Genomic DNA, 19,336 nt, shown 5'->3' with positions numbered 1-19,336 from the left:
TACATACATGATATTGTCCTAGAAGACTGTACGTCCCAGGCAAAAAATCAGCATCCTCAGCAGTTGAAGAAGAGACAGCGTGGTTCTTGTATTGCAGTGTAAAGCTATTCAGTCCTGGTATTATAAGTAATCATTAGCATGATGAGGAATCATGTAAGATCAGGCTGTGACATACATAATCCTGTTTTTCTGCTTAGCTTACACACTGTAAGTCAGACAAAGCTTTCATTTTTAATGTCACAAGAGAGAAAGCCGTTATGACGCGGACCTCGATTGAGTGTTTGACAAACATGCTCGTAAATCTCGGGTAACTTTGGCAGGGGTTGCTGGAGCGTACTCCCCAAGTCCAATAAAGAGAAGGCCAGAGCTGCTAATGTTAGCCTGCACGCTGTAGCAGCCAGGACCAGCTTCTAACAGCCTTTTGCGCCTCGTTACGGTTGCTAAGCTGTGGTGCTATCCGGGCGGAGGCGGATGGCAAAAGAGCACAAGTTGTAGAAATGTTTCTGGGTGAATAAGTTTCCTTCTTCAGCTCTGAACAGGTGATGAACTGCTCCTAACGGATTTCTTCATTGCTCTATCCCTCTTATTCTCTCGTTTTTTTTAACATGTCTTTGTTCTTGTCTTCTTGGTCCTCCTGCTTCCCAGGGTGCCCCTCTGCTCGAATGCCGCTGCTGTCACTGTCACACGTGTACTACCCACCGTCCTTCCTTCCTCCCGTTGCACTCTGTTAGCCCTGGAGTCCAGGTCCTTCTCTTTCCTTTCCTCTATTCAACCTGTAATCACCACACATCTGCTTACACACCAGTCCCTCCCTCCTTTGTTTTCGTTGTCGTCGGAGTGCCGCAGCGCACTTTGTCTCCTTGTTTTGTTTCGTAAGATCTCAGCCATGAACTTTCTCCTCATCCCTTTACGTTCCCATCTCTCATCTTCATCTCACATTTTAGACTTTGACGCAGTTAGTTTACGTTCTGTGGTTAAACACATTCAGAGCAGAGAGGGTTTCTTGATTTTGGTTTCTTGCGATTCGACTTCTCTATTTTAGCTTCTACGAGGACTATTGGCTTAATTGTGCCAGCGAGGGTTTGTAAACAAGATGGTTGACGTCGTCTCTGATGGATGGTTTTAAGCTCTCCTTCTCATTGTACATCAGTCTTTTAAAGGCACTGAAGATGTCATTCATACGCAGGGAAGTGTAAAGTTTTTTTTAGCTAGCTCAAAGTCGTACGTAGCTCTACCTAACCCAGTTTGTGTTCTTACTGCTTACATCATGACACCAGCACTCATGTTTGTGTGAGCCGCTGCCGTCGAACTACTCATCAGTGTGTCTTTGAACTCCCAGAAGGCCGTAGCTTTGGTTTACTGCTGCGGCTTCCAGAGTGTGTTTTCTGTCAGACATCATCCATGTTGTGGATTGAGTCCTGAGTGTCTGTGATTAGAACATGATCACTGGACTGTACCTCTAATCCACATGCACGTGTGTGAGCTGAGGACTTGTCAGTGTGGCGCAATGGCCTCCACTGCTGCCCGTCTCACGCCCTCCTCTCGTCCCTCCTCCCTCCCTCCCCTCGGCAGATCGACCCCCTGGAGATGGATGCAGACATGCAGTCCCTGGGCAGCACCACCTGGCTCTTGGACCAGCGGGACTCCAACAGGCGCCCCGTCAGCACCAAGTACGAGACCACCATATTCTGAGGCCGGATCCCCACAGCCGCCCCTCTGCACCCCCTCGTACTTTCCTCTCCCCCCTGCATCCGGTTCTTAAATTTCTCTCTGACACACACACACACACACACACACACACACACACACACACACACACACACATATATATATATATACATGCGAGCCCCGTGCCTTCTCACTGTGATGGTATAGCATCCCTCAGGGCTGCCTACTCCTGCACCCTCCTTTGCCCTGCCCAGCGACCCACACCAACCTCTTTTACCCACCATGACAAACACTCCTGCGGCTCCCCCGTGCCCCCCCAACACCCCTGGCAGCCTCCCTCGCCTGTTGCTGCTGCAGCCAATGGCGGAGCCCTGGAACGGATGATCCTGGACTGATGTCATTTTACAGTGGCCCTGCTCTCTCAACCAAACTGCCTCTTCCTCCTCATCCTCCTCCTCCTGACAGCTTGCATCTGCCTCCAAATCCCCGATAGCTCCCAGAGGTTGCATCTTTATTATTCTTCCTCTTTCAGGCCATTTTTTGAAATTGATTCTCCACAGGCAAAACAAGCATGCTCATTTTTTTGTTGCTCTGTACCTAGACTCCACATTGGCTTGGCATAGCAGAAAGGTTAAGTTTGTATTATATTGAGTAAACTACTAAGTTGTTTGTAATTCCAAAGGGGCCAGTGTGAAGCTGCAGCCAGCAGCAGGCTAATTAAGCCTAGCATGAAGAGTGGAAACAGGGAACAAGCTAGCCTGGCTAGGACAAAAATTCACAAAATCCATCTGTGAGCACCATCAGAACTCACGATTAGCACGTTAAGTCTTATTTGTTTTATACATTCAAAAACAGAAGTGCAAAAATGACAAATGCTATTTCCCCAAAAGCTCCCAGAGGCTTTACCGTTTAATATTCTTCTCATTTCAAACCATTTAAAAACTGATTTTCCACAGAAAAAACAAGCATGCTAATTTTTATTTTTTTTTAAAGAAAAAGTTTTTTTGGTTTTAGTACGGATTAAACAAAATGGATATAGCATTAATTAGTTAGCTTTAGAGGTTCTTGTTGTAGGCTAGCTGTTTCCACATCTTTATGCTAAGCTAAGTTAGCCGGCTGCTGGTGGTAGCGTCGTTTTCACCTTACACATAACTGTTTGACCAGAAAGCGAACTTTTCCGTTCACAGACCCTTTTGATATTGCACAGATCCAAGATTTAGATTCCGAGTCTGTAAATAAAAGTATGATTTTTTTTTTTTTCAGTTTTTTTTTTTTTTTTTTCAACATCACTTTTTATTCTTGATTTCTTGAATTATTTGAGTGTTTGGTTGTTTTCCCTCAAGACAGTTATTATTTTTTTCTTTCTCCATCTTTAGCTTGTCCTGTCTTACCAGGCATCTACCACTGTGAGGCACTATGAGGAGGCTGCTTTGCTAGCATGGGATGCAAGATGGACAATTAATCAATGAAAAGACAAAACAGCAACATGCAGCAAACAACCTGTTTTTTTTTTTCTACGCATTTGTACAAAACTCATGATAATACGATGGATCGGTCACGAATCTGTCACCGATGTCTGAACTCAAATGGACCAAGAACTGAGCCCTCGCACACACACACTGGAGGACAGCTTTCCTTCGCTTGACCGAGGACAACAGCCTTACTTCATTTCGGTTATCTATAATCAAGCCCCCACTTTTCCCCCGACCTTCCTGAATACTCCCGCCCAACAACTGCACGCCTCCCCCCTGCTTCTAAAAGACTTAAAAAAAAAGACAACACTTGTGATTTCCTGGTGTTAAGTTGACTGCGGCTGGCTGCGATGACGACGCTCTTATGATGGTACAGTTTTGTCCAGATGAGTCTTTGCTCTGGCCTTGTACTGCCCTGTCTGCAGTCTCTCAGCATTCATGGTAGCAATGAGAGACTGCAAATCACAGCATCTTCTTCTTGTCAATTAAAAAAACAAACACTGTGTTAAAACATGGCACTATCCCTTTTAATACCTTCTTTTCTTTTGTTACGGTGCAACTAGGACATTTAGTGCATTTGTGATACTTTTTGATAGACGGTGGGGGGGGCTGACTGACACGCTTTGGGAGATGATCACGAAGGATCCCGACATTGATCCAGCCAGAGGCAAAAAACAGAATACCACCCAAAAAAAAAAAAGCATATTGAGTGTACTGACATCGGTTTCACAATTTTTGGTGATCTAAACAAAAACATCCTCGACACGATTTCATTTGACTCGAGTGTATTAATGCACAATTCGGCGCACATTTCCCAACATAGCATCTTATTATCGTGATTACATGGGTAGGTATCTGTGCCGCTTCACGCCAACTTAGAATTAGGTGCAGCACATGCAAAGTATGCCACTTGAAAATAAACAGCAGTGAAAAGATTTAATTCCGCCACATTAAAAGAGCCAAATCTAAGTGTCGCTCTGGTGTCGTGTTAATGCGAATGGATTTGTTATGCTGAGAACATGACACAGTTTTTTTTTTGTAAGAATTTCCCTCCTGCACTGTGACTGAAAATGCTCGTCGTGGAGTCGACACGTATCTGTGGGTTGTCCCCTGTGTGCACTACCTACCGTGCGTGCTGTATGCCTTGTTTCTGTCTGTCCTCGTGGGAGTTTGGACTGTTACCGTTACATCACTGTCCACCGTCCTTGTTTCTGTGTGCTGCAGGAGAAGTGAGATATTGAGCTCCTCTCCAGAAGACAGCGTGGCTGCAGACTGACTGTTAAAGATGTAGCTGGTCTGTGTGCGGTACCGTGGCTTTGTCATTGCCACTCTGTTCTGACTGTTCACTGTTAGCTTCCACTGGCGATGCATGTTGGCAGTGTTTTTTTGTGTTTTGTCCCCTTTGATGCACTTGGCCTGAGCAGTCTCTGTATGTACTGTAGCAGTGTCTCGTCTCCTCTCGCTCATCTGCCATTTGCTTTTCACGTCCCCTCTCTTCGTTACACACCGACACAGCGGTTCATCGCCATCCCTCCACGTTTCCATTGTCGTCATTCCTCCGTAATTTTGTCACGTATGTTCTTCCATTTTGTGTGTCACCAAGACAACCTGCTCTAGTACGAATGCATAATGTAAAAGCATTACACTTTAATGAGCAGCAGCTATTTAAAGCAAGTTTTGGTGGCATGATATGGCTGTGCATGTACCGGTCTTTTTTAACATTGGTGTTTTCCTTGTGTAGCTCACCCCAGCGTTCAAGTTTCCGGATACCAAGCTGTGAGTTGAAGGGGAGCAGCCGATGTGAGTGTGTTTGCGTGTGTTGAGTTAGTGGGCAGAGCAGTGGAAAGAGCTAGAGAGAGAGAACGAGAGGTAAGCCTCGTGCAACGTGCAGGGCCGAACCAGCGCTACTCTGACATTTAGATCTCACTCTGTACACCCCCTGCTCCTCCACTGCCCCTATTATGAATCCCAACACACTGACAAAAGGTAACCTGTTGTACCACGTCACTGGCCGAACAGGACCCATGAATCACTCCTGTCTTGAGAGAGGTCAAGTTGGAAAGGTCAAGTCTATTTCCTGGCCTCCATGTGACTTTCTGATCTTGTCATGTAGGTACTGTAATGTTTAGAGCACTGTAGACCATTAATGATATAGACCATTAATGAGCATTTCTATTGATTCAGGTCTATTGGAGATAGTAACCGGGAATTATTAAGGGTTAAGAGATATGTAACAAAATGAGAGAAAAAAAAAAAACTGTACCAGCATACAATGCTTTGCCCATGTTTGTGGACAGAGTATGGTTTGTCAAAGAAAATGTGATACTGTTTCAAATTTCAAAGCAATATTATATTAATGAAATTAAATAATACAATGGCAAAAGAATCCCTCTCAAGTCTGTTGTCAGCATTGATTTTGTTTTATGGTTGAATAGTAAAGCACAGACGGAAACATTACACCAGCTGTTGAAAGTTTAAAGTGACAAATATGACAACACGGTAATTATTGTACAATTATGCGATCAGTGTTTCCCCTGCTGGAGAGATTAGTGGGTGGTGCAACTTCTAATCTCAACAAACGATTAGGCTCAGTTTGTCTTATATTACAGTCGAGTCACAGAGCTGAGCATCCGATTTCGTGCCTGCTGATATTTGAGAAACCCGGCTCGTTATTTCTGTGTTGATGGTATTTCCAGAATCCTCAAAAACTCCTCCAACCGTTCAGAGTAAAAAAATCATAATGTATGCCTAAACCAAACCAAACCAGTAGATCTGCATGACATGAAGGCAGTTTTCTATTTATATTTGCTTAAAATAACATTTAATGTGTTTCGCTTTGTTATATTTTTACATATTAACATGATTGTATTTTTCTCTTGATAAACAAAATGTGTAAGGAGATATAGTATTTCTGGTTCCCTTAATTTTTAAATTTAGTTGCAGTTTGGGAAATGGGTTAAAAACCTTTTTTATGGTGCAGCAGAATAACACGTCCACACATACATGGGTATTTTTTAAAACTTAGATTTTTCAAGACATTTTACAAACCACACTTTTAAATCACTGAAAACAGATGTTTAGGAAAACCCGTGAAGATATTCAGAAACTATTTACAGTGTTGACGTGGTGTAAACAGAGTTTTTGGCTTGTGCGCCGTTATCTAGGCGGTTACGTGCAATGGCGGACGTGACAAAAAAACAAAAATGAAAGAAAAAAAAGTGCTGATGCTAACTTTGCTAAAAAAAAAAAAAAAAAAAAGACCCCACAACACAGACCCCGCCGCCAACATTGCTGGTTCTTCTTCTGGTGATAGCTTTTTTCAGGCTTCTGATTGGCCAGCATGGCTAGGCTTATATTAACACTGGTTGGACTCACGTGCTCTTGACAGCGCTTTAGTTTTTGCATTGTCATGTGGATGGACTCAGTGTTTACCTACCCACGTACATGTGGACTAGGCTATTTGACTTTTGTGGTTGAAGATCTTTGTTGATTCTGGAAATGCCTTAAAAACAGCAGGAAGTGATGCAAAAACTCCTCTTTTCAAAAGATGGCCAGGAGTTTATCGTCTTTGTGACTCGTGTGAGTTTTCTCTCTGTTTGTCCGACGTTGAAAGTTCGTACCTTTGGTTCTGCATGTTTTAGCCTTTCTCATAAATGCACGTCTTTTATGCTAATCATTCAGCAAATTATACCACAACGTTTCAGAACTGTTCATGTGCTTTGGCCGTTACTCCAGGCATCCACTGGTGTGCATTTATTCCCCTGTGATATGAAAATATGCTATCTGACTCTTGCATGAGAAGCGTAACTTAAAAAACTTTGTTGCATAATCGGTGAACATGTCGTCTGCAAAGTTTCACTCTTCATCTGATGATGTGATACAGCAGACTGCTCCTTGTGCATTACCACACAGTGATAATGCAGCACTGGCGCAAGTTAATAGAAACTTCATGTTCGCCGTGATGGATTATACAACATCAGCAAGAGTCTGATAAATTGTTTTCATACTGGAAATGACTGGAAACCAGTAGCTCCCTGGACCTGCAGGAACACATTAAATCTTGCATGGTGCCTGCATTACAGCTCGCTACAGCACAGGTATCCCGACCGCATCGAAATTTGGCATGTGAAGGGTGTACTTTAACAATAAATTAAAAACTATTTCTCCCACAAATTCAACAGATTAAACTCAGTAATATCACATGTAATACAGCCCAAATCACCTGAACCCTACTGGTTGTAATAAAGTCATAAACTATGAAATTAATCAATCACTTTGGTTTTTATTTACAAATAAGCGCCTGTTTCATACACCACCCCCCACTAACACCAACAGCTGCAGGGGAAACACTGAGTGTGTTTTTTAAGGGGTCGACTGATTATCGGCCCGATATTGGGCATTTTTCTCATTATTGGAATTGATGATGGCTGATATCATGTTGATGCAGCCGTCTCTCTGTCTGTCGTCACTTCTCTGAGGACTCACTCAGTGTCCGGCCCACAGTGCTATCTGATTGGTTACACGTCATGAGTAACAGCCTATCAACACTGAATGCTTCTGTAGCTGCAGCTTTTTTTTTAAGGCATCGGATATTTCTGAAGTCCTAAACATCAAAATCCTCTAAACTTAAGCTGCGGAAACACCACAATCCTGTGATGGATGCCTGAATAACGCACGTTATATACAGTTAACTAACGAGGTAGTTCATTTATGTGGTGATAGCTAATGTTGCATCTTTGATTCGTGCCACTGTAACATGATCTTAGCTACCGTATCGCTAATGAAACATTACTCGCCTGTATGAGTTGGCTTTCTGTCATAATAACGTAAGCTAACGTTGAATCTTGTGGGTCTAGCTTGAATGCTAACAGTTACCCGTAATGTTACTGAAGCTGCCTGCGACACGGTTTCTTTTAGAGGGACTGAATGGTGACTTAGCCCATTAGTAGCCCAGTTTAGAATGACAGGCTATCATGCTATCACATGCTAATGTAACTTTGACATAGTTTAAACCAGCTGAAGTCTTCTGACAGCAGTTTGTGTATTTCTACATTTTGACGCCGTGATTTTAATTTACTGCAAATGTGTCAGTTCTAAATATCAGTCTCCTTAATTACTAATAATCGGTCGACCCCTTATATTTTTGGTTTCTAATCATAGGTGGGGGGGGTTAACTCTAAAAAGTGCACACTGTCTTTGGTATAAACATCTGTCAACATAAAGATAAGAAGAGAAAGCTGCTACATTTTAAAACTGATATAATATTTACAAGCGACGAGCGTCGTCTTCTGCGCTTGTTTTTCCTCAGGGTGTTTATCTGGAGATGAAGTAAACTGAAAGCCAACAAATGTGCTTTCCAGGCGACTCGTCTCTTCAGAAACGTTTCAGAATCCCAATCAGTCTCTCGTTATGACTCACACTGAGTTTTCTCATTAAAACACGACGAAGCGTTTGTTCCTCTTGTCCAGGTGAAACCTATTACTCATTCTGTTTTGCGCAGTCTGTTTTGTTCTGTTTTTTTTTAATGCTGTGTGCACTCAAACGTGTGCTTAAGATGCACTAATGTAACAGTAATTCATCACCTGCCTCATGATTTGATATAGACTTTTTTGTTGAACTGAAACTGAAACTGAAAACTGAAAAAATAGAATAATAATATAGATTTTCTTTCCTTTGAGCATCCTCACTCACTCTATGTACACTCTATAGCTGCACATTCAGTGCCAAATGGCAGCGTGTGTTAAGGCCACCGGAGGTTGTCTGGGTCGCCCTCAACCTAGCGTGAGTCCTCCGCGGCGTCGGCCTCTCCGGGTGGGAACAGCAGTTTCCTGAGGATGGGTGCATAGAAGGGACCAAAGACGGTGCGGTTGAAGTGAACGATTCGCCCAAAGGCCGTCCCCAGCTCAACGAGCTCGGCACTCACCAGCCCGAGGGGGGCGGGCAGCTCTGGACTCCTTTTAGCGGGGCCGCCCTGCAGCATGGCCTGGAGGAAGCCCTGTACCCTTTCTCCTGCGTTTGATCGAGAGAGGCGTGAGGGGGTGGAGGGAGAGAGAGGGAAAGAAGTCAGCTCTGCTGCAGCACACATGCAGGCTGAAACACATGCATGTGGACGGAGGAGCCAAACTAAATGACGTTATTATGCATGTTTTGCCTGTTGGCTGAAAATGGTGCATCCCCAAGATGTCAGCTCTCCGTAGATTAAAATATACAATCACATCTTCATCTGAATGTATTTTGAAAAAGCCTTTAGGGGATTTTGCCAACCTAAACGAAGTGAGAACGTAACAAACCAGCCTGAGGTTATCTGATTCGGTCAGCTGTTAAATTGTATCCAGCACTAAGTGAAATATGAACGTATAGATGTTTCCCCAGATGTGCTTCAGAGCTGAAACAGTTGATTCATAAAATATTATTCTGTGACTATTTTGACAATTAATGACGTGAGTAATGTGGCTCTCGCTCCTCAAATGTAAGATTTGCAGCTTTTTCTTTGTCGTATTTGATAAAAAGCGGCTATTTCCGGTTTTGGACTGTTGGTGGGAGACAAGGATCACTTCAGGATCTCACCATGGCACCATTTTACAGACAAAACGATTCATTAATTAAGAAAATAATGGGTGGATTAATTAGTGTTGCGTGTTTCATTGCATCCACCAAACTGTCAGCTTTTCACAGACTAAACTGTACAACTTCTTTACTGCCATCTCTATCATTATTTTTAGCTAAATGTAGCTTTGAAGGGTTTGTTTAATTAGCCAAAATCACACTGTAAATGAAGTAAAAACATATACAACCATCAATATTCAGCATTATAAACTTGGCACCTTAAATCTAATACTGGGATTCATAACATTTCTCCCCATTTGTGCTTCAGTTGATCATTTATCTTGTGCTCAGTCTGACCTATGAGTGTGCGGACGGGGTTGTTCTGCTTCCACAGCTCCGATATTTGTCCTTTCAGCAGATCCAGGCTCTCTGGAGGCAGCGCTGCTCCTCCCTGGCCGCTTAGAGCGTTGGTCACCTGCTGCAGTACTGTCTCCCCGAGCCCCAGCAGCGCTCCCTTCAGGTCAGCCTCCCTGCAGCAGCAGAAACCAGCGTTAGACAAACTACCCGCAGGCTTCATTAGACGCGTGCTCGGTCACAGGCCGGTGAATTTATCCATTTTTAAGGACTGTCGAGCAAAGGGACTCGTGGCAGTCAATAAATAAAGGTCTTTAATAACATCTAGGTCTCAAAAGAGGTTTGGATTAAATAAAATGACATTTTAATAAAGGTAATTAAGTGAGAAATGGCCTGTGCTGCATTTTATTGCAGCGTGGACCACAGAGTGAGCAGCCTTTAAATACCACAAGCTGCTGTTCCACATTTATCTACTAATCATGACGGGGCTTCTCTTAAACAGAAAGAATGAGGTTAGCTGGATCCGTTCTGACAAGCTCGTTGCCTCCTGTCACCTCCATTGGCTTCCTTCTTATACAATACCTGTTCCCCATGACAGCCAGTACAAGCATCACCAAATCCTCCTCTTACCTGGTGTGACTGCCCTCCAGCATGGCAGCGACGGACTGCCTGAGTTTACCTACAAACCCCTGCAGAGGGAGAACGGCGCCCCCACACCGAGCATTGGTCAGGAGCAGCACCGACGCCTCCAGGACCAACATCTGGAGCCGCTGGCCCAGGGCGTCCAGGCGGGCTCGGTCCATCAGCGCAGTCTGTGCGTGGGAGGTCAGGTCAGGGTCATGTGTCATACACTTAATCACAGCATAAATACGAGCCTTCCCAAAGAAAGGGGGAACATCCTGGGATGTAAAAAGCTGCACTGGATCCTCTGCAACAGTGATTCAGAGGCTCTTGGTACGTGGAAAGATTGTAGAATAACTCAACTATTGGCAAAAAAAAATGGAAATTATGTTTTGATTAAAAAAAAAAAATCCATATATTGAGTCAGCTGTAACCCCGAACACTGCAGGATGCACTGAGAATGCATGAAAACTCGTTACCAAGCGAGCAGAGTTAATGGATAAACAGCTGAAAGAGATAGAAGTAACAGAAAAACAGATTAAATAGATACTTTAAAGTAGCCTAATGAATAAATGTTTGAAATGTTACAGGTGGTGAGAATACAAATGAAAGCTTGACTAAACCACCTGAACACTGACGGTTCGGTTCTATGTAAACAGCACTGCAGGCTGACCATTTATTTCTATAATAAATAGTGTTAAATAATGCCGAATTTAAAGCTGCTTCAAATGAGCACACGGCGGGTAGTGCTGATGAAGGCTTACTTGAGCTCATCTGACAGGTGTGCGTGGCGACGTCAGACAAAGACACTGTTCTACATGAGCTCTAATGTGTTGTCAGATGCTTCAACATGCAGCGGGGTGAGGAGGAGTGTGTAGGGAGGCTGAAGATTTTCCCTGATAATCAATAAAATATCACTCAAATGAAAGCCGGAGTGCTTGTGATGTCATTTTTTGCAGGCTGCTGCTGACCTCGGGATATTTCTGGTCTTGCGGGTCCCAGTGTAGCAGACGCATGTAGGCCCGGTTGAGGACGGCAGTGGCGCTGACGGGACCCCGGCTGTCAGGGCCGGACTGAGCTCTGACGGCCGACGCCTCTTCTGACGCCGCTGCCTGAAGCCACGTGGTGGTGTTGTCCAGAGAAGCTGGAAAAAAAAAACAGGAAAATACACGACACATGTATAAATAAACACCTCAGCAGTTACACATGATTTGCATCCACTGCGACTCCGCTGAATTACCAGAGGAATCACAAGGTGTTTTCAGACATGTATTCATGATTTCTGCAACAGGAAGTAGTGAACAGCGGGTGTCAGTCTCTAAATGAGTTAGTTCGTGTTTGCAGCACATTTGCTTCACTCTAATTGCATCAATTAACGTGTCTGTACCAATGTGAGATAATTACACCTACAGTTAGTCAAATGTGGCTGGTATGAAGAGAGAATTCATAGATTACCATCAGATTTACTAACCGCATGAATTAATTTGCTATCAAAATGCATATCAAAGTACATTCATCTTTTAGAAAAAGAAAAAAAAACAAAAAAACAACGATATTTAGTACCACAGCTAACGTGTCAATGTCAGCACCGAGGACCTGTCGCTCTGCCAGTAGGTCTGATTAGCCAGCTGCAGTTAGACAGAATCGAGTTCACCGATTGGCCGTCCCGCTACGAGAGGCTGAAAAATGGCAGGATGGCGCTTTAGCGCGACAAAGGTCAACGTCTGTTTAATTGAAAAGTGAAATATGCGATGAGCGTAAATTTCACAGCCTCAAAGTCACCTTCGTCATCCGTCACTCACGGCGTCGCAGTCAGCTGAGGGACTGAAACTGCCGTCCTCACCTGGCTGCTTGTCCAAGATCTGCTGGAATTTGGCCCTCTCGTACTGCACGGCCTGCTGCAGGAGGTGAGGCCTCAGGCTCTGGATGGTGAAGTTAACCATGTCGGTCTTCATCAGGCTCAAGACGCGGAACATTTCCCTGAGGAAACGGCAGAGGAATTAGGTATGCTGTACCTGAACATTACAAAGGCAAGCGAGCAGACTTAATTTGTAACGGAAGACGAAGAAAAGCGCCGGGAGTGAGAGAAGAGACTGACAAAACAATGTACAAAATTATTGATTTACTTTAATAAAATCTGTAAGCCAAAAGAAAACAAATAAGTTTTTTAATTATATGCACTAATTTAGAGTTTTTGCAGGAGCCAGGTGTTTAGCTTTCAGTGGAAGTAACAGGAGCTGTGGACGCTCAACTGCACAATAAAAAACATGCTAATGACGTAGACTAAATGACAAAATACAACAGCGTCAGTCTGTAAAGGTGGTGTTAACCTGCCCCTCACCTCAGGAGCTCCACGGGGTCCTTGAGGTCCCTCAGTGCTCTGACCTCTGGGTCACGCACAGGTGCACATAAAGATGCCATGGTGCTGGTGACGTATCCTGCCAGCCTGTGGAGATCCAGAGCTCCGTGATCGACCTCCTGCTGAATCAGCTCCATGTCCAGCACCTCGTCCATCTGAGCTCTCAGCCTGACGTGACCGGGCAGCAGCAGCGACTGAAGCATCTGACGGCAAAGAGAAGACAGCCTTCAGCCGAGAAAATGTCAGTTTATCCTTTAAGGTTGGTTTTCTGTTCCTCTGCACTTGCAAACACGTTACATAGCTGCTCAGACTAATAATACAATCCATGCTGACATCAGGCCCGAGCTGACAGCAGATATTTTGGCATTGATAAGTTACAAAGAAGAGCATAACTGACGTCATTTAGAAACCATGCTGCTATGACATAAGAGTGCTGACCAGTTCATTTTTCATCATATACCTGTGTGTGTATATATATGTATATTTTTTAATGAAAACGTCCAGCTCAGAACATACGGAGTCTCTGATATTGCTCGATATATCTTCATCTATATCTTCATCAAATTTCAGTATTTGCCTCAAAAAGTGAGAGTGCTGGTTGGACTCGCATCAATTAAGGAGTAAAGGAATAGTTAGACATTTTAGGAAATACACTTTTTCACTCTCTTGTCAGGACTTGGATGAGATGATCGATGCTGCTGGGGTCTTTTCGTCATCATGAGGTTGCCTGGCAACCAGCGGAGACTCTAGGAGGTGACTGTCTGGCCATGAAATAGTTTGGCACATAATACCCTCAAACGCTTTGGTTTGTGTGAGCTTCAGAGGTGCTACCAGGTGTATTTTGTTACCTTTCAACAGAGTCGGGCCAGCTGTTTCCAGTCTTTATGCTAAGCTAAGCTATCCTGCTGCTGGTGGCAGCTTCATATTTACCACACAGACACAAGAGTGTCCTTTAGTCAGCACTGAAAATGATCATGAGATACACCAACAACAGAAAGTACCTTAACACCTTGTTTGCAATATAAATATTGTGTTCTTTCATGCTGTACGCACATATGGTAATCAGTAATGGAAATATTTCACCTCTAGACTCTTTTGTTACCTACTTAATTCTTAGTTTTAGATTTATTTTCCTGTGAAGAGGAGAAAGCTCTAATGAAGTCTCGCCCTGTGTTTGTATTTCTCTGGTTTTGATCTGCATATGAGAATGAATGGGGTCAGAGGGCTCAGCAGACCCTGCTGCTGCTAATGCGTCTGATTTGATGCCACACACTCTTACAGTCTTGACTTCCTGGAGCAGGATGACAGCATGGTTGTAGTTTGGAGGATCACTGTGGAGCTGCTCTTGAAGACCGTCCCAAAACGCCCGGTGAACAATCTGTGTTACTCTGCCCTCCAGGCTGCACAAAGAGAAAACGCTTCAAACAGCGGCTCAAAGGAGACTGAACTCTCAGTTCGTTTTGGACGTAAGAGTTTCCAAGGTCACTTTAGCGGTGCTGGAGTGTTTTTCTTGCCTGTCTGGAGGAGGGCTCTTGGGTTTGAAGCAGAAGTCTCTGTTCACCGCTATCTCATGCGCGAGGCTCAGGTTGGAAACGCAATTTTCCAGCTCCATCAGACTGGATAATGAGGCAGTGGGTGGGCTCCCTGACACAGGACAGGACACACACACCCACAGATAATTAAAACTGCCATGGTGGTAATAATTCAATTACTAATGCTCCCCGATCGTGCCTGCAAACAATAACTGCCGTAATAAAGCTTCATACCCGTAGGAGAGTCAAGTTTTTCCAGACAGGGAAGGTCAGCCGGGGAGTCATCAGCGGCCTCGTCTCTTTGATTTGGCATTTCAGCAACAGTCTAGACATTTAAATTACACAGTGACTAATCAACAGAGCTTGGTGAAATTGGTCATTTTGTTTCTTGTCATAACAGTGTGTACAATAAAAATATTAAGAGCTGAGCAGACTTAACAATCACTCAGTCAGCCGAGAATTAATCTGCCAGTATTATGATCACTGATTAATCGCTTTAGTTGATGCCAAACAAAAGAGTTCGAGATGTAGTTTCAGATGTGAACATTTGCTTTTTTGTACTTTTCTGTCTTACATGACAGTGAACTGAATATATTTTGGTTTTGGACTGTTGATCAAATAAAACAAGCGCTCGTAGGACATCTCATAGGGCTGTGGGAGATGATAACAGGCAAAACAATTAATATAGAAAATAATCCACAGATTAATTATTAACTGTGAAAGTAGTTGTAAATTGCAGCCTTAAAATATAATTAATTATCATGGCAATTAGACTGTGAAAGAATTGCCCATATCAAAAAGAAGTACATTAAATTAATGGATCATTGACGTTTTCATGTGTACAGGTGGGGCTAATTTTAATTACTTTATATACTGATGCTGGTCATGTTGTGGATCAGTAAAGTCATATCTAAACCTACAAACAATACAGCAGAATTTATTTGTTAATTGTTGTTAATGGTGGTGGAGTAAAAGTACAACATTTGCCTCTGAAGTGTAACGTTAGTGGAGTAATATTGAAAGTATAAAGTAGTAAATAATGGAAAAAGGTTAAGTACAAGTAACGTAACCTCATTAATCGTACTTAAGTAGCTACATTTACAGTGCTTGAGTAAATATGTCTAGCATAAGTTCCCCAGTAACTTTCCACAAGTCACCAAGATGAAAAACAAAATACACGAATAAAACCACAATGCAACGACAACAAGACTCTTATTGGAGAATAGCTTACCCGTTGTTGGTATTTCGGTGAATTTTTTATGACCGGAAACGATGAAAAACGTAAACGTAAACTTGCTAACTGACTCGTTAACAGTTCATGTACTCACCGTTTAAAAGCCACAGGCAGCAACAACATCGCCGTTCAAGTTTAAACCTGGACTAAACCACTCTAATACAGATATGGGGGAGTTTAAAAATGTCAGACTTTGTTTTAGTTTTAAAACATGGTGTAAGCCTGTATTTGCTATTGCATCGTGATACGAAACGTCGGCATAAACGTGTTTATCTGCTGACTTTTATTCATTTCATTATGAAAAGCAGAAAAAGACGACGGCTTCATTTGGTTTGGCCCGTTCTCAAATCAAAACAGTGGGCGTGTCAGGGCTGCGTTTCTGTTCCTCTCCGCCCCTCTGACAGCTCCAAACCCCGCGGCGTGTCACCGCGTCGAAAGCGAACTCACCACACCTGTAGCTCAGTCTGTACCTCCATTGTAGTTCAGTGGGAACAAAATGGAAAGCGGCCGGTGTGTTTGTATAAATGGTCAATTGTTTGAGACATACGGCTGGAAATGTCCCGTTTCCTAAAACCAGGAACTTCGAGAAGGCAGAGATATGCAGTGAAAGTGCTGCACAGAGGGTGAACAGTGAACACACGTGCAGAATACACACATCATGTATTTTTGTAACAATACGCTTTTGTATCATTTTTGACTTTACGCAAGACATCCCCTCTTTTAAGAAACACTGCCAGATGTTTGTTTCTATGTTCATCTTTTGAAAATTATTTATCTTTCAATTTTACATTTCCATCATATTTGTATGTTTTTCCTATTTTCAGCTCTAATTTTTGCTACAGGTCTGCTTCCTGTACCATTTGTCTTATGTTACTGCTTCTATTGTTAAGTTGTTTTTAAAAATAATTCCTTTGCTGCTGACACTTTAGTGTCCTCATATGGGATTTATAAGAGTATGATATTTGATCATTATTAGTGCTGAAGTTACTTGTAGAGGAGTTGACACAAAATAAATCAACAAAGCAACTTCAAACTCCTGAATTATAAAGGATGGTTGGTTTCCTACAAGCGAGCAACTTTTCATGTTTTTGAGAAGGATCTGAGGCAGAGATAGACTTTACTACAACTTCAAACAGAGAGGCCTCACAATGTGAAGCATGAAAGTGTTTGATTTCAAAGAGCTGTAATATTGTCCCAAAACACGAAAAATTGACTTTTCCATTCAGAGACGCACGCAAAAAATGGCCCGAGACAGAACTGTATTGCAAATTATTTATAATTGCAAAATGTTGCGTAACAAACTGTTCTGATAAATACAAGCATTTGACAAAGCTTTATCTAAAAAATGTTGACCTTCCATCACATCCACAAAACACAAATAGATATGATCATATTTCAATTAGAAATAAAAAACATTACAAAACAACTCCCGGGCCATGATATTTATACATTTGCATATTTCAAAATAACATCATTAAATTTCTGTTTTAAAATAACAAGGATAACTTAAAAAAAAGACAATTTCACACCTAGTTTCAGTCTTTTTCCTCTCTCGAGCTGCTATGTACAGGAAACTTGTTTGCATTGCCGCACAAACGCCACTCTCACTTTAGGTGGAGTATCTGATAACGTTAAAGCAAACAAAAAAGGAAAATAAGTGCCAAAAGCAGGGCCGCGTACCCAGATTGTTTCTCGGATAACTTAGTGTCCTCCTATTAAACTGAGACAAGAAATCAATGTCAAATTTCAGTAAATCATTTTGAAGAAGTGGCGAAAAAAATCATTTGCCAGCAGTTTAAATCTCCTGGAGAAAACCGGCGAGTTCCTCATGAAAGGGAAATCAATGTCACAAAAGAGGCTGCTTAAATGGTTTCTCTGCATTCAAGCTTTGTATTCGGAGCCGTGTGAGTCTTATTGTGAGAAAAGGCGAAGGAGCATCTACTGAATGAAGATGAGCAAATTAACGAATGCAATTTTGTGTTCCCAGCCACGCACAGAGACGCTTCTCTTCCATTCACACGCTAACAAAACTGTACAAAAAACATCTCTAATTATATCATAATAAATTCAGGCTTCACGCATGTTTGTCTCAATGCCTCAGTTCATCAAGGACTGCGCTGCAGAATGACCCAACCTGGCCACAACTCAACAGGTAGCGCCTTTAAACCTCTACAGCTTTTTTCCCTTCCTCAGGGCAAATCTGAGACCCCTTTAACACCTTCTATTACCATTTAATCCGTATCTAGATGTGTTATCTGGATAATGCCGTTTGACAAAAGGCCTTTGCCTTTACTCCTGGTATTATTAAGTGCTCGTTCTTTCAATACTGCCCACATTATTATCAGGTCTCAGTATGCAAAATAGGTACATAAGGCATGGTCTCAGGTCAAGGAAAGCGCTGCTGCTGCTGCTGCTGCTGCTGCTGCTGCTGCTGCTGCTGCTGCTGCTGCTGCTGCTGCTGCTGCTGCTGCTGCTGCTGCTGCTGCTGCGCGGGCTCAACTTACTTTTTCTTTGCGGAAGAAAATGATTTGTAGCTTTTTCACAGGCAGCAACACAGATAGATTTTTTTTTTCTTTTTCCAAGAACGAGGCCAAACTGCAGTGCCGTGGTGTGCTTTGAGTTTAAGCTGCCAGCCATAAACTGCAACATCCTTTGTCGCATGTTGTTCCCCACCTCTCTCTTCCCTCACTGCCATGTCATGCCATGTCATTATGTTGTCAGTTCTCTACAGTCGACTCCCTAATTAAAGCATAAAATGCCCCAAAATATGGAGCATGGGTGGCATTTAGATCAGACCACATCCAAATCAGGCCTGGTGGATCCGATAGCAGTCTGACTGCAATGTGTTCTGCGTGCATTTACATCCAGCGTTGACATGCGTTGTTCCTTATCCATCAACGCATGTCAACGCGTTCCTTATGAAGACTAGATATCCAGATATGACCAGGTATAAATCAAATATTGACTCATTTAATGTAAGAATCAGCATATTGTAATTTGGCACAAATGTCACTGTGGTTCCTGACTTCAGTTCAGTTCATTTCTGAACTGCTTTACCCCTCTGAGTGCATGTAAACGCAGACTAACTGCTTCCAGTGCTCCAGCTGCAACTCTAATATAACCAGCTCACATGGTAGTCCAGTAGTGGGGGGAGGGAAAGGTCATAGTGCAGTCAGTCTCTTGTCGGTGCTGCGATGACGCATCGTTTGCTTTGCTTTCCTGTTGCACACTTACCAACACGCGCACACATAAAAACGCACACACACTGAGATCAACACACAACGCTCAAACACCCTTTCCTGCTAAGAGTCTTTGAGCATGTTGATGCGTGCGAAGATCTTGAGTGCGGGTCCCAGTTTAATGTTCATGGTGCTCATGAGGTGGTCCTCCTTTAACAGGAGCAAGGCCTGTCCGTCAATCTCCTGAGAGCGAAACTCGTCTGCTATCTCCTGACAACCTGCGTGAACAGCAGAAGAAGAAGCACACGTTGCAGTTCACACTGAAAACAGGTCTCATAAGCATAACAGTCTGATGTAATGTGTGTGTTTCC

At 43.0% G+C, this 19,336-nt stretch overlaps 3 protein-coding genes across 6 annotated transcripts in view; 1 reads left to right on the top strand and 2 right to left on the bottom strand.

Annotated features, from left to right (window-relative positions):
- anks1ab (ankyrin repeat and sterile alpha motif domain containing 1Ab) overlaps positions 1-5,592 on the top strand; it is a 39,661-nt gene extending 34,069 nt beyond the window's left edge. The window contains exons 13-15 of one of the 4 annotated variants that reach the window (XR_011602049.1): positions 646-744; positions 1,573-2,170; positions 3,045-3,801. Coding sequence is in view for 3 of the 4 variants with exons in the window: in XM_070959135.1 (XP_070815236.1) it covers positions 646-744; positions 1,573-1,670; positions 3,045-3,078 (231 nt within the window). In the remaining variant the exon portion in view is untranslated. Of the gene's footprint in view, positions 1-645; positions 745-1,572; positions 2,171-3,044; positions 3,802-4,881 lie in introns of those variants that run through there. The other 3 variants (XM_070959135.1, XM_070959137.1, XM_070959138.1) reach the window with 3 other exon arrangements.
- Positions 5,593-8,780: 3,188 nt separating this feature from the next.
- Positions 8,781-15,902, bottom strand: LOC139329591 (T-complex protein 11-like protein 1). The gene is made up of 10 exons (XM_070959998.1): positions 15,784-15,902; positions 14,787-14,877; positions 14,535-14,664; positions 14,300-14,420; positions 13,003-13,223; positions 12,505-12,641; positions 11,633-11,805; positions 10,671-10,852; positions 10,044-10,216; positions 8,781-9,149 (listed from the first exon to the last, which is right to left on the bottom strand). Exons 2-10 carry the CDS (start codon positions 14,863-14,865, stop codon positions 8,917-8,919), a joined length of 1,449 nt encoding a protein of 482 aa, XP_070816099.1. The 5' UTR covers positions 14,866-14,877; positions 15,784-15,902; the 3' UTR covers positions 8,781-8,916.
- A 1,142-nt stretch (positions 15,903-17,044) lies between these two features.
- phc2b (polyhomeotic homolog 2b (Drosophila)) overlaps positions 17,045-19,336 on the bottom strand; it is a 34,346-nt gene continuing 32,054 nt past the window's right edge. Inside the window, exon 15 of the mRNA XM_070959509.1 lies at positions 17,045-19,243. Coding sequence (XP_070815610.1) covers positions 19,089-19,243 — 155 coding nt within the window. The 3' untranslated portion in view covers positions 17,045-19,088. The remainder of the gene's footprint in view (positions 19,244-19,336) is intronic.

Source organism: Chaetodon trifascialis, chromosome 3 (assembly GCF_039877785.1).
Source record: "Chaetodon trifascialis isolate fChaTrf1 chromosome 3, fChaTrf1.hap1, whole genome shotgun sequence".
Taxonomy (NCBI): domain Eukaryota; kingdom Metazoa; phylum Chordata; class Actinopteri; order Chaetodontiformes; family Chaetodontidae; genus Chaetodon; species Chaetodon trifascialis.
The sequence above is the reverse complement of the archived record's forward strand: the minus strand, read 5'-3'. Positions and strand labels throughout refer to the sequence as shown.

Coding starts and splice junctions, on each gene's coding strand:
- LOC139329591 (XM_070959998.1), bottom strand. CDS start 14,865: ATGCCAAATCAAAGAGACGAGGCCGCTGATGACTCCCCGGCTGACCTT. Junction 12,642..13,002: donor GACCCCGTGGAGCTCCTGAG/GTGAGGGGCAGG, acceptor CCGTTTCCTCAG/GGAAATGTTCCGCGTCTTGA. Junction 11,806..12,504: donor GATCTTGGACAAGCAGCCAG/GTGAGGACGGCA, acceptor TTTTTTTTCCAG/CTTCTCTGGACAACACCACC.